This window comes from Cloeon dipterum, chromosome 2 (assembly GCF_949628265.1).
Source record: "Cloeon dipterum chromosome 2, ieCloDipt1.1, whole genome shotgun sequence".
NCBI lineage: Eukaryota > Metazoa > Arthropoda > Insecta > Ephemeroptera > Baetidae > Cloeon > Cloeon dipterum.
In genome coordinates this window covers 22,306,830-22,321,845 of record NC_088787.1, presented here as the reverse complement: position 1 = coordinate 22,321,845, position 15,016 = coordinate 22,306,830, and the positions used below count along the sequence as shown (strand labels likewise).

At 41.8% G+C, this 15,016-nt stretch overlaps 3 protein-coding genes across 5 annotated transcripts in view; 1 reads left to right on the top strand and 2 right to left on the bottom strand.

Moving 5' to 3' along the window:
- Positions 1 to 2,230, bottom strand: part of LOC135936568 (WAS/WASL-interacting protein family member 3) — a 66,681-nt gene extending 64,451 nt beyond the window's left edge. For both annotated transcript variants that reach the window (XM_065479431.1, XM_065479432.1), the window contains exon 1: positions 1,993 to 2,230. The gene's annotated coding sequence lies outside the window, so the exon portion shown is untranslated. The remainder of the gene's footprint in view (positions 1 to 1,992) is intronic.
- LOC135936565 (extracellular matrix organizing protein FRAS1-like) overlaps positions 1 to 15,016 on the top strand; it is a 103,740-nt gene that overhangs the window by 34,602 nt on the left and 54,122 nt on the right. The window lies entirely within an intron of this gene.
- Positions 9,331 to 14,993, bottom strand: Fem-1 (protein fem-1 homolog B). Of its 2 annotated transcripts, none has more exons than XM_065478370.1 (9): positions 14,715 to 14,993; positions 13,721 to 13,898; positions 12,074 to 12,513; positions 11,352 to 11,786; positions 10,961 to 11,104; positions 10,690 to 10,907; positions 10,521 to 10,637; positions 10,364 to 10,470; positions 9,331 to 10,095 (listed from the first exon to the last, which is right to left on the bottom strand). In XM_065478370.1, the coding sequence occupies exons 1-9, from the start codon at positions 14,844 to 14,846 to the stop codon at positions 9,848 to 9,850; spliced, it is 2,019 nt and encodes a 672-aa protein (XP_065334442.1). In that variant the 5' UTR covers positions 14,847 to 14,993; the 3' UTR covers positions 9,331 to 9,847. The 2 variants fall into 2 exon arrangements, with proteins under 2 accessions (XP_065334442.1, XP_065334443.1); XM_065478371.1 differs by having other exon boundaries at positions 14,721 to 14,993.

Sequence of the window (15,016 nt, the reverse complement as noted above, 5' to 3'; positions counted from 1 at the left end):
AATTTTCAGCAATCGACACACGGCACACGGCATCAATCAGCACGTCTTCAACTCACAGTCATGTGTCCTCTTTGCAAATTGAAAGTGCTTTTTTTCGCAAAAAAAGTCACATTTTTTGATATTTTATTTTGAGAACCGCACTGTTTAGTACTTCCCCTTTGTTGCCTATACGAGCTCACTTAGTCTCAAGAATACTGACACCGCCCAGTGGATAACATGGGTGGCGTAGTAACTCGACATTCTTTATTTTAAAATTAATATTTTAAATTACAGGACTCTAAGTTTGAATTTCCTGCTGTAATTTAAAATTTCATATTGTTGGGCAATATATTATTTACATAATATGTAATAAAAAAGGAACTCCCAAATTCAGTAAAATTTGTTAAATTTTCAACTATTCAGATAAATAAACATAAATTTATACTAAAAAACACACTATAAATCAAATTAATAAATCTTTTATTAAAAACAGAACAATTATTTAACAAAATAAATAAATAATAAGTTATATATATATATATATATATATATATATATATTTCAATTTACATAAATTTAATCTTTTTTATTTTATAAAAAAGTGTACTGTTTAAATTTGTTTGTAAAATTTTATTTTATACATTTATTATTTTAAAGAAAATTTATACTTCAAACCATAGTAGTCAAACAAGTAATACTACATAGGAGTTGTAAATTTATTTTTTTGCTGCGCTAAAAATACGGTTCCCATGCTTTGATTGCAGTGAAAGATCGATTAATTGATGCTGGACTGCCAGCCGACTGGCAGACGCCTGCAGTTGAAATTCGAAATGCAAAGTGTGTGCGTGCGTGCATTCGACTGGCGCTGACGACGACCTACATCAACAAACACACATGCACACACGTGACCTCATTTGCAAGATGATATAACACTCAGTGAGAGCAAAACAACTGACCAGTTTTACTTCTACACTAAAAACTTCAAGGGAAAAAATGGTGAAATGTTAAGAAATTTAAGAAGGAAACAAAAATTAAAAACATTAAATTGAAGAGATTTAATTATGTTCAAAAATAATAAATAAATTAATTCATCTCAATCCCATGTTGATTTTATATTGAATCTAGATTTTCTAAAATTTAAAAGTAGTTCAGTTTTTAGTACCTGGTGATTTTTTTAGTATGCTAATAGAGTTAAGCTTTCTATATTTGCTGCCGGGGATCTGAAATTAATTAATCATCCAGAAAATTATTTTGAGATGTGTTGTTCAACTATGGCTGCAGCCAAAAACCGCAGCAATCAAGCCGATTTCAACCATTTGTTCAATGCTTCTTCTCATTGCCCAACATGTATTTGTACTAGAATAATCGAAAAGCTCTGAAACACATTTCAAGCTTAGTTAAATCTTTTTATAAAGCACTGGAATCCACTGTTAAATCAGATGGAAAAAAACAGAATCACTTGAGGTGAAAAGTCGTTTTAGTCCGAACAAATGAGATCGCAATTGCGAGAGCTGGAGCGAATAAAAGAAAGACTCTCGATTTATGGTGCGCCGATTCATTTGCGTCTCTGCTAGTTTGATTGTAAGCCAGCCATTCGAGCGGCTGTCATAGCGCGAACAATGACAGCGATTGTTACTTCCTAACCAGAAATTAAATTAAGAGGGAAAAAACGAGTGCCCGGCAACGTGGATAACACAGGCAGCAGTAATAATTGCAACGATTGAATGCACTTTTTGCTTCGGCGCAAGACGCATGACCACTTTCTTCGACCTTGATCATTCCCTCGCTAATGCCTGCCACAATCGTTGTACACACATGTATACCACTGCGTGTAAATACCACCACACTGACGAGAAGCAGAGAAATTTCATGGCAATTTAAAGAAAATTCGAAAATAATTTAGTTTTCCTTTTGCTCAATTTGATTGGAAATTCCTATTGTTGTATTAGCATATTTTGTTTTAAATTTCCTTGATTTAACTATTTTTGCAACATGAAAAAAATCAGTACTCACGAGGACGAGGAGGTTTTTGGCAAAACGGGAGAACAGGCTGCTTTTTTTGCGGTGGACCGCGGCGGATTTGCCGGTAAGGTCGGTGCGTGCGTCAGGTGCTCGGTCAGGTAGGTGCTCGCGCCACAAAACCACGCGGTAGACTAACTTCGAATGCGAGTGGCAAACACGCCTGTCTACGTCACCCGCGCGCACTTTTACTCTTTCTCTCGTAGCCAGCCTGCAGAGCTCACCAGACGTGCTCTCAACGAGGAGCAGCAGTCTTTTCGCGCTCCAACCCACGCCGCCCATCGAGACACCTGGCGGTTGCTCCCAGCAATTTTTTTCGCCAGCCGGCTAATTTTTGGCAAGGAATGTTTAATTAGCTGTATCAATATTTGAACTATGTTTTATAAATTTCATCCTTGGTAGTAATTAAATTATATATTGAATAACAATGATTTAAAAACAAGCTGGAGAAAAATGCCCCTGTTGGAAGAGGGAAAAAATTATTTGCTTGAACGGTCAAGAGGAGAAATTTATAAACTGTGCAAGAAGATCATTTACAGAATAAATCGGAGCAATGGTTGATATTAAAAAATGTTATTGCTATATTCACAGGTATAATTAAATATGCACCAACTTATTATATTTCACCAGACAGCTCAACAGGCTTGGAGGCGCAGAGGCGCCGACTCGCCACTTGCTCGGGTTTTCGCACCTTTCCAGCGGCTTTAGGGACACGTGTCTAGCGTTTCAACAAAAGACCTCAGTGCGAGGAGGCGAAAAGATGGCCACATTGGGCCCAAGCTCCACTGCAGCAACTCGGGCCACTTGTTCCATGATATCCGCTCGGCGGTGTTATTATTGGGACCTGGGACCCGTTGATCTCATAGCCCACGGGAAGTGCTATTGTACTGAGCAGAGGTTCAATTAAAACAATTAAACCTGTCCAATTTATAATGCGATACAAATGATACAGTATAGTTCGATAGATTGATATTAATTTTAAATGCCAAAATTGATAATTTTTTATTCATTTATAAATTAATTTATTTTCCAAACTGCAGGCTTTCCCAATATTTATTTATAAAATGCTCAAACGAGGAAAGAATGTAAAAAATCTTTGGACCGATGCGCCCTCGCGATGGACGTTATTGTTCCCTGGGCCCTCCACTCTCCTCTCTTTTGTCTCTTAGTCAAAATTGTGATTATTATTAAACTAACAGTCAGACGATCGATATTTTTAATGAGTCACAGTCTCATCAATATTTCCTCGTGCCAAAGTGGTGAATTCTCATCATTTGAACTACGTTTGCACGTATAAAATAAAAGCATGCGTCGCCGCTCGAAGCGAGTGTGGGACGTGGACGCGCCCGCCGATGCTGCGGAGACAATGGACCGTTTACTTCCTGGTGTGCCTTGAAAATCAACAATGCACACTCAAACTTAACACTGACTTTTAAGAAGAAAGTTGGTCTCGCGGTCTCAGTGCACGCATTGATATTCAAACAAGAATTCCGCGACGGCGAATGTATAACTAATGCAAAGATGCTCACGCACGTGGGGGTCAAGTTTGACAGAGAAAAATTTATATGCTGCGATTCCCAACGAGCACAGGAGCACACACGCGGAAATGGAAAGTTTTTGCGTGCATGACGCACGTGACATGCGACGATCTGCATATTATTATTAGTACTGCGTATTATTCAAATTGAAACTCAAAACCTGAGCGCATTGCACTGTCGCAAAGAGGGAAAACTAATTTTCAACAGGTAATTAACATGGGCGAGCAGCGGAAAGTTTCACCATTGTTTCGCATCGGCTAAAAGTTTGACGAGCGTTGCGTTCGGCAAAATCTTAAATCATTATTTATAATTGCTGTCATTGTTTTATGCTTATTTACCACCTGAATATGGAAACACTGCATTGATTGTGTACGAAATCACGTGGATGATTTTTCAGGTTTTTCTTCTCTCATTCAACACAATGGTTGCAGAAAAAAACATTACGTTTCTAAAGTGGACCAATTCAAGGAAACAATTAAAATAATTGAATTATTGGTTATCATGGTTTTAATTACATCCACCAATGTGTGATGTATGCCAACCCAACACAAATCACGGTACTGAATCTTCTTACTGAGAGTAAATATAAGTCAAAACAATCGAGAGGGTCAACTACGCTACCTCAGTTGACAAAATTCAGAGTTAAAAAAAGATTTTAACTAACAGCTAGTTCCACTTCAAACCGCCGGATAAAATGATCCAAATATTGTGAGAAGCAACGTAGTCTTTGGTGCTTCCTTTTCTGTCTTAAGTTTCCTTAAACAATATATATGCTAATAATGAAACAAAAGCGTCAGTAAAAATAAAAATGCCCAACACTTCGCCATTGGAGCGAACGGTTCCCAGCGGCTGCTTCAAAATCAGACGGCTGTATCTTCAATGTAAACAATGTGAGTGTTTATTTTATAATCTTTACAATAAATGTTTTGTTTAAAAAAAATGTGCATTAAAAAGAATTTCGTACAATCATAAATACATGAATGTATCACAGTCAGGGTCAAAATCAAAAGCACTTGAGTAAGGGCGACACCTCAGGCAAATAAGTTAGCAAAGACCATGCATGTCCAAGGAGAACAAAGCCGAATGGAGCTCAGATTAGTAAAATACACAAATCAAAGGCATCAAAGGCATGTATATTAAAACATTAATAGCAGCTGGTTTTAAATTGTTTTATTTATTTTTATCTACTTCCAAACCCATAAATGTATATGACTCAGTGAAATACATTAAAATAAATTTGTAACAAAAAAAATGATTTTCTTACTCCTCTTGTATCAGCTTTCGTATAAAAGTAAAGCAGAATAATTTTTGTTAATTTTATTTGGCTTTAACATATCTTTCTTGCGCATATGCCATCATAACTCCTCACTAAGTTTTTTTCCACATTGGAAAGATGTGTGACTTAGAGTAACAACATTTTTCTTTGTTGGATTTGTACCACAAAGTAATAAAAATGAACTCTAAAAATATCGATAAAATTATTAACCGTAAGTAAAAAATAGTATCACCTTGATTCGGATAAATTCTGAGATCACCTACTCATATGAACATGATTCAAAATAGCCACGCGGGGCTTGTTTATGTTGTTATCGTTCAGAAAGGAGTGAAGGTCGCTTTTTGAAGCAGCTAATTTTTGTATCCATTCGCCACCCTCAGGTAACAGGAGAGGGTGAATAGAGTTGCGAGAAAATCCTGACGATTTTAAGGGATGCTGCCCAGCATGTGACAGGATAATCCAATAATTATTTTAAAATAGTACCTACTATTTTAACCTCTGCTCAGCATATCCCGTGGGTGGATAACGTGGAACTAATGGCCCGAGTTGCTGCAGAGGAGCTTGTGCCCAATATGTGGCCATCTTTTAAAATTCCCGCAACGAGGTCTTTTATTGAAACGCCGGAAATTTATCCCTAAAGCCGCTGGTAAGGTGCGAAAACCAGCAAGTGGCGAGTCGGCGCCAGTGAGCTATTTGAGCATTTCGATATAGTCACTTTTTGCCATCTCTGCCTGTATTAGATCCCCAAACTGCCCAAACAACTCCCATTGCTTTGACACTCCTGAGAATGCCATAACAATGCGAGCCAACTAGTTTTAGACCGATCTTATGAGCGTTAAGTTAAGACCAATTAAATAATAATAAAAATGAGCGACTATATAATAACATAATAATATAACTATTTGTTCAAGCTGTTTCTTAGGTTTGAACGTATATAACGATTTTTCGTTCCGATCCAAAGGGATTAGCATCTTCCTGTTGACGTAGAAATTACGAATCGCTCAACGTAATATTGTAATTGTACGCACTGGCGAATCTATAAAAATTATATCATCCCGCACGTTTTATTGCGAAACGTGAAACTAATCACATTGACAGCGTTGCAGAGCGCTAATAATTTCCTCTGGTACAATATAATCATCTGCACTCATTCCGCGTGTGTGCGTTGAGCGCAGTTTTGAGCACGTGTTTGTTGTGCGGGTCGCCGCACGGGAGGTAAACGAACGGTATGCATTGGGCATGACAGGGGCTGGTGATGCAACGTGCCAGCCAGCCAGCCGAGTGCATTTTAAAACCAGAAAACGGAGCTGAAAGAAAAATGCGGCGACGAGTGCATGGCTTTGTGTTGTGAGCAAACTATAAATTATTCTTGACACAATTAGCTCTCTTCTGGTACCGCACATACACACAGCTCAAGACTCGTGAGTCTATTTAACTGCGTCCCGAGTCCCGAGGCAACAAAATGAACCAAATCGGAATGCGGCAGCTATGTGTACACACGTAATGTGTAATGAACGTGTGTGATTGTGTTTCATTGATTCTTGATCGCAGTGCAGACAAAACAACAAATTGCATTTTAATTCGGCCGAGATCGGCTATTATTGTCCGCCGGTTGGGAAAGAGCAGCGAATTATGTGCGGAGTCCACCTCAAGGTGGACTCCCGCCGCCCGCCACCTGTGTCTATGACGCTTCCGGACTGGCGACGCGCCCACTGGCCGGCTCTCAACGTCCAACTCGCGGTGAAGCTGCAAGAAGTGATGCAAGAAGATGACCTCGTTAAAGCCTGGACAGCCTGGAAGACAGCGCTGTTCGAATGCGTCGCGGAGTGTGTGCCAACCAGAAGGACGCGATCTAAGAGGAAGCTGCTCCCCTGGCTCGACAAAAATTTAAAAAAGTTGATAAAAATTAAAGATGATCTGTTCGCGCAGTGGAGGAGCGAGAAAACCAATGAGGCAAGGAGCATTTTTGAGACGGCGAGAAAGGCGACCCAAGGCGCTGTCAGACTGGCTAAAGACCGATGGTTTTGGAATCTCGGCCGTGGACCACAAGGGGCAGCTGTGTTCTGGAAATTCATTCATTCTAAATCAAAAGTGCCGATTAACACGACTACTTTTTCAGCTGACGGCCGCATTTTCAGTGAGCCTGCAGCCGTCGCTAGCCAATTTCTCGCCACTTTCAAGCAGAACTTCTCGCCAGCAGGCACTGATTTTCCGTTCGTGCGCCGCGCGCCCGTCCAAAATGAGAAGCTGAGCAAGCTGCATATCACGGCGAGCGAGGTCAGCGCCTTGCTGCACGTCCTGGACGCCAAAAGTGCCACAGGACCGGACGGGATCCCTGCAGTGCTGCTCAAAAACTGCGCTGAGACGATCTGCCCCAGCCTCGCCCACATTTTCAACCTTTCGCTGCGGACACGCGACTTGCCGGCCGACTGGAAGTTTGCAGCGGTGACGCCGATCCCAAAAGAAGGTAACAAAAATGATTTCAATAATTACCGCCCCATCAGCGTCACCTCGCTCGTTGGAAAACTATTGGAGAAGCACGTCCGCAACAAGCTTGCAGCCTTCTTTGAGAGGACAAATTCCCTGCCAGACTGCCAGCACGGCTTCCGCGAGCGGCGCTCGTGCACGACAATGTTGCTGAAAACCCTGGACAACTGGACTGCGGCCCTCGACAGCAACAGCGGGCAACACGTGCACGCAGTTTTCCTCGACTGGGCGAAAGCTTTTGACAGGGTTCCACATCAGCGGCTACTGTCCAAGCTTCATCACCATGGCGTTGACGGCGAGGTCCTCGGGTGGCTGAAAAACTTCCTCGTTGGCCGCAGCCAGTTCGTGCGTTTCGGCGGCGCACGAAGCGAACCATGTGAGGTCACGAGCGGCGTCATCCAGGGCAGCGTGCTGGGGCCGCTGCTTTTCAACATCTACGTGTCCGACCTGCCTGCAGCCCTGAAAACTAACCTGGTGCAATACGCCGACGACTGCACCGTGTTCAGGGTAGTGAGCTGCCAAGACGACGTCGACGAACTGCAGGATGACCTCGCCCTCGTCGACATTTGGTGCACCAACAACGGCATGCAGCTGAACGCCAAGAAATGCGTCGCGATGGACATCTCGCGCGCGCGCCAGCCGTGGACGCCCCAGTACACGATTGGCGGCGTGGCGCTCGACTACGTCTGCACGCAGCGCCTCCTTGGCGTCCATATCTCGAGAGATCTGCGCTGGAACCACCATGTCGACGTCCAGCGAAAGAAAGCAGCGCGTACTCTTGGATTCGTGGCCCGCAATTTGCGTGGCTGCACGCAGAGAGTGAAAAGGATGGCGTACCTGACTCTCGTGAAGCCCAAGTTGTTTTACGGGACTCCGGCGTGGCACCCCTGGACCAAGGCAAACATCGGGAAGATGGTTAGAACCCAGAACAGAGCCCTCCATTTCATCCACGGTCGCCACGTCCCGCCACCTGAGAAGCAGAACATGCTGTCCGTGCCGGCCCAACTTGGCTACAACGACCTGCTATTTTTCAAGAAGAGTCTTTGCGGCCTCACAGATTACGACGCAATGGCGCGCATCACCGAGGGCCGCGTGCACCGCGGCGACGACCCGCTGCATCCGCGGCTGCAACAGCCACCAGCGCGCACTGAACTCGGCCAGTGTGTGTTTGATTTTCGTGTCATCGCTTTTTGGAATGCTGCACCACCTGCATTGAAAGACTGTTCAGCGGCACAGTTTCCTTCCAAGTGTAAGGCGTATGTGAGTGCGTGTTTCTAGTGCAGCTTAATCTCCTCCTTTCAAGGCCCATTCCGGCTCTGCCCTCCTGGGTAGAGTTTTAGCGAGATGTTTGCCAGGAATGGTGCCTTTTCTCACTGATTTATATTTTTAGTTTATGACAAATTGTTTTTTAACATGTATGTACATATCTTTTGGTGAGAATAAACAAGCAATAATAATAAAACTATAAATTATTCTTGACACAATTAGCTCTCTTCTGGTACCGCACATACACACAGCTCAAGACTCGTGAGTCTATTTAACTGCGTCCCGAGTCCCGAGGCAACAAAATGAACCAAATCGGAATGCGGCAGCTATGTGTACACACGTAATGTGTAATGAACGTGTGTGATTGTGTTTCATTGATTCTTGATCGCAGTGCAGACAAAACAACAAATTGCATTTTAATTCGGCCGAGATCGGCTATTATTGTCCGCCGGTTGGGAAAGAGCAGCGAATTATGTAAGCGGCGCGCAATTAGAATCGGTTGTACTTGTGTGTTGCATACCTAAATTTCGCCGTAAAAGGCGCAAGCGACAAAAAACACGACCGCGCGCGCTTCGATTCTCCGCTCTGGACAGCCAAGGCCGAATCCACTTTGTTTACAGTACTCTAACAGCACGCCCCGAAATTGCAATCATTCTCTACTGGAGAATTTCACTTTTTATTGTTCGATTGCGCGACACCGGTGCTTTCTTTCCTTTCTTTCACCAGCGCTTAATATTCCGGGATGGATTTTCAAGGGAAACAACATTTTCATATTTAAAAAAATTCAGATTGTGTATTTTGTGACAAAAGCTGACCAGCCCAGGTTAAACATTTGAAATTCCAGGGAGGCCTTCGCTGATACAAAAAACACTGACACTGATATTTCATTTACAGCACCGATTGAGGTGTTAACAATGTAATTCACAAATGAAAAAAGCTAAAAGAGTATAGTCTTTGGGCCTTGCGAATTGTTAAAAAAAAACACACAGTTTGTATATTAGTGTTTAATCACATCCTAGACCCACAGTTGAAGTCTTTGCTGTAGAAACATTACCATTAGAGATCCCTTATGCATACACAAATACATGATTGAAACAATAATCAAGGCTAATTCAGCCACTTTTGTTAACAAAAAGATTCAAACACAACCAACGTAATGAGATTGCAACCCATACTAGTCGTATTCCATTTTCCCCCTTTTCGTCTCTACTGACAAAATAAAGGCAGGCAGTGAGTTTGGGGGAAGCATCATCGATTCATTTCATTTTCTTCAACAGCGTTTTCAGATGGCCTGCATCCCGCCCGCGTTGTTTTCATGCTCGCGTTGTTGGTTGGCGAACCTCTGGGCACTGGCCCCTTGCCGACTGGCCCGCGCCTCGCTGCGCAAAACTGGCCCATGTAGCTCGATGAACCCTTCCAGGCACTTTGGCACGCGGCCCCTGTAGTCTAAGTTGTACGCTTTCACAGCTTTGGCAGCAATGCACTTCAGACTCAGCTTGCTCTGCGCCCTCAAGATGATCTCAGCAACACCTATGTAAAAAATAAGGGTTTAATTTGATTGATTATCTATCCAACCATATCCAAATTTTAATAAGAAAAACTGTTCAGAAATTATCAAAGACATGCTTAATTTAAAAAAAAATGTAGATGTGTAAAAGAGTAAAAAAGAATATAATTATATCCATTTTTTTTAATTTCTATAAAGATCTTTGCGAAAATAGTTAATTCAAAAAGCCTAAATAAATGGTTGTTTCAGGAAATTATGCCTCCCAGTTGCTTATAATTTTAAAAAAACTACCTGTTGTAGCAGCATCAAATGGCGTTTCTCCCTTCTCATTGACCGTGTCTTGGTGAGCTCCAGCTTCTGTCAAACCGACAATGATGGAGTGGAGCGTCAAGAAGTCACTGTAAAGATGTTTTTAAGTACCTATATAAAAACCTCTTCAATACTCTACCTGATGGGCTTCTGGTAGCCAACTATTAGGTGTAACGGCGTATTTCTAGCGTTGTCCATTTTATTCACATCAGCCCCACACTCAATTAGCATGGCAGCCGTTTCCGCGTTGGGGAATCTGAAGAAATTAAGTAATTACAGGGAAAATCGTTTGAATATTTTGGTCTTACTTGCAAATATCGTTGGTATGAAAGTCATCGACAGGAGTTTCGGCGTTAACAGCCAAATGCAGTAGCGTCTGGCCGTCCCTCAGTGTGATTTTGAGCTTATTCAGCTGGAAGACGAGTTTCTTGGTGTTGAAGACGAGATCTGCATCCATGTTTTTGCTCAGCTGCGTGACCAGCACCAGCAGGTAGAGTGCAGTCATCAGGTTGCTCTCTTGCTCTTCCTACCATTTGTTTATTAATGAAAATAACTAAAACTTAAAAGTAGATTGCACACCTTAATTAGCTCAACGTCATCTTTGGGACCAGGATTTGCGATTTTATCCTTGTTTCTCTCCAGCTCCAAAACAGTGGCAGCTAAGACCAATTCAAGGTAGTTGAAACTTAAATCTACCCCAACGTGGATCATTTGAGAAAAGACCTGAAACAAAATTGATTACACCTGATCTATTATTTATTTGTAAAAAATATGGATATAATTCATTATAAACAAGTGTGGAATATTTCCAAAATCTCTTTCCTGCTCTTCAATTCTACAAAATTTAGGATAAAAGATGATTAAAGAAAAAATTAAAATTTTAATTTTGATATAGATTAAATTCATTTAAACTTACTCGGATTATTTTTAGAAAATGTGCAGAATTTTTTCCCGAAATCAAACAAATTACCTGCGCAAATCTAAGCAGATCCTTGACGACAGACACTTTGTTGTTCTGCCTCAACTGGAGAGCGTGGAGCCAGAGGTCAATGCACCTGTCGAACCTGGCGTTGTCCGCGAAGACGGCTCCTCTGTAAATGACTGGGTGAGGAACCTCGGGGTTGTTGGGCCCAAGGATGCGCTCGCGAATGGCAAGACTCTCCATGTGAAGCGAATTTGATAGGTGCTGGATGGCGTCGAGCTCCTCCAGCGTGCCGCACTCAACCCACGAGTCGTAGGCGCGGATTGGCTCTGAGTGTGGCTTTGGGATCACCGGATCCTCATGCCGCATCACCATCGACCTGCGTAGGTAGTGGTATGTCTTTTCCAGGTCGTAATTGTCCTTGTCGTTAGCAAAGGAGGCGCCAAGCAACTCTACAGCATCGATCCGCTCCTCTCGAGTAACCTAACATTTTTTCTTTTATTATTGGCAAAATTTGAACCAAAATTTTGCACAATTCAAGCCTGAATGAAAACAGATTACGTTTTTACATGATTACCAGGAAAAATCAATTTTAAGAATAATTTAATAGTAATGACAGCAGGTAAAAGTTGATTTCAGGAAACAATCAACAAACATTTTGCTCTCAACGGCAGAAAAAATATGCAATTTAAAAAAAAAATCATATTATTCCAAATATAATTCGTTTCAATTGAATCAGAAAATGAAGAGAAACATTTATTTAGCCTCACCTCTGGCCTGGAAATAAGATATTCAACGACTTCATGCCTCGTACGTTCAGCGGCAATAATGAGCGGCGTCATCCCACTCTCATTTTTGGTGATCTGGCAGCCGTACTCGAGCAGTTCCTTGACGATGGTTGTGTGGCCGCATTCGGCGGCAAAATGCAGGGCAGTGGCGCCGCAGTGCGCCTTCTCGTTGGGGTTGGCGCCGCGTTCAAGCAGGAACGAGACAATGTCGTTGTGTCCCTTGTAGGCGGCGATCATCAGGCAAGTGTTGTTGTACTTGTTGGCGATGTTGATGTCAGCGTCATGCTCCGTCAGGTACTTTACTATGTCCAGCCGGCCATCGAAGCAAGCTGCCCGCAGCGGCGTCGAGTTGGTCCGCGTCAGGTGGTTCACGTTGGCCCCAAATTTCACCAACGCCTTCACCACGTGCAAGTGACCCGCACCTGAAAATCAGGCAACGTTACAATTTTTCACTTTGTTCGTAAATTTTTATCTCCCAAAAAAAAAAAAAAAACGTGAAAGGGCGAAATAATTTTAATAAAAAAAGACGCAACGATTTTTAAATATGAATTGAAGCATAAAAACGAGCAACTTAAAAAAGAAGTTAAAGCCATAATTAAAAAAAAACAGCTTATATTTTATTTCCTTTAAAATGTATCTTTCAGAACGCTATGGCAGTGAATTGTGCAATTCTATTTGGAAACTCCCAATTCATTTTGCTGCGATTTTATTTTGAAAGTGTATCTGTGGTGATTTCCCTCTACTTAGTGGTACTAGAAACTTCCAGACGTTTCCCAATTAATTTCCAAAATCTCAAGTTTCAGAACATTCAATTCCAAATTTAATTTAGTCAGTTTTTCTAATTAACAAATAACTTCCCAATCAATGGATGTAATAATGTACTGAAAATTCTGTCAATAAAGGTGAAGCCAATTTCAGGCATTTCAAGCAATTGTACACAGCAATAAATTTGACTCAAATAAACTCCAAATCATGACCTTCATAAAGTTCAAACACTAAATTACAAGGACTCTTGTTGAATTTGAGAAATAAATTAAAGAAGTAATTGAAATATTTGTCGTGTTTCAATCATCCGACACCTACTCCTGCAGATCTCCCTTTATGAAACAGGGAAACATAATGCACTGACGGAATTACTGCCGATTTGTTGCGAAGCAGAAGCCTTGAGCTAGAAAAACACGCTGCCGACTGCATGGAGAATGCAATTAAACAAAGTGCCGCGAAGAAGACGTTTTGGCGGTTAGCCAGACGTGATCCGAAGCGCAAAACCAGCGTTGGTTTTAGCCAAAAGCTGCTTGAAACCTATCTAGGGATTCCCGCTGGCAGCAACACACTTACTTGACTTAATCCTGAGAATCCTCTGATTTCTCTGGCACCAAAAAAGTTAAAAAATTCCCTAATTTATCAAAAATGGTCAAAACACGTAGCATGAAAATTCAAAATGTAGCTTAGATAATTAATTTAGAGAAATATTTTTCATGATCATTTTCTGACTATCTTGACTCGCACGTATTAGTTTGAAGTATTATCGCAAGCAGGAAGCATCAATGGAATCCATACAATTATCGTCGGACAAAATAAATATTTTGAGGGCTAATAATCACGCATCATCGTTGTTTTTTTTCTTACCTGCGGCGCACCATAAGGCACTGGCTCCTTCAATCATGTAACCATCAAATTTTACGACGCCTTCCTGCTCAATGTCCACAGCCTTGAAGTTCCCCATGATCATTTTGACCACCTTTTCATGACCATGTCTAGAGGCGATGATTAACGGTGTACAACTCTGCCCATCTTCCTCCACATACTGAAAAAATAAAACCAAAATATTCAAATTAAAGGCACCCGAAGTTATGACGGAAAATAAGCGGCTGTACCAGGTAGTCATTTTAGATTATCTTAAAGCAGGAGAGAATTAAATTATCATTTGAATTCCAAGCTGATCTTGACAGTTTTTATAATGTTATAAAGTGAATTTTTCCTAAAAAAAATCATTTCGCGAGATTTTAAAATTACTGTAGCACCTAAAAAATTAAAAAATGTTTCCCAACAGATCAATGTGGATTTTAAACACATGAAATTGGGGAAATTGGAGACAAGTTTGAATTAGCATTTGAACACAATACTATTCCTAAAATTTTTCTGCGACCTAGTCGCAGCTTTATTTGACACGAAAACTGCTTAAATTGACTTTAAAGAGGAATCTTATATCAAATCCGAATTGTTTAGTGCCAATGACTAACCCACGAGTTAAAAGCGCCGGAAGCAAGATTAATGAGTCTACGTCGCGAAAGTTGCTGCAACTTTCCACAGAAATTGTTCACCAGTGGAACAAAAAACAGAATTGTCGGGAATGAGAACAAGCGTTGAAAATAAATGCCGGCTCAGGCCGAGAAAATCTGCTCTCTGCACCTATAGATATTCATCTGATGACTCCGTCAGATAAAAATAAAATTTAAAATCCACAGCAGTTCGTGTTAGAAACAAAAATCTGTGAGCACATGCTTGACTGAAGCATCGAATTGAATTGCAGCAAGCAAATTGCGAAAATGTTCAAAAGGTCGCGACCCCCAGCAAGGGTGTCTCGACCGGCAGGGGGTGGGTGTAAAGGAGGATGACTCACACACACCTCCGCCAACAGCTTCTCGGGGTTGGAGGCCTGAGCGAGCAGAGCGTAAAGGGTTATGGCGAGACCGTCGCGTGCTGCGTAGTAGACACGCTCCTTCAGCGTCTCGGACACGCCGTCCTCCATCATGTCCGCGCGCAGGCAGCCCTCGGACGACTAAAACATCACTGTTCGGCCGCAAACAAGGGAGTCTACCCGTAGAGGTGGATGATTAACGGGAAAAGTCGCCTTGTTTTGTCGTATAGTTCAGCTGCTTTATTTTGCTGTGCAGCTGTCAGTGCTGCCACCTGAACGAATCT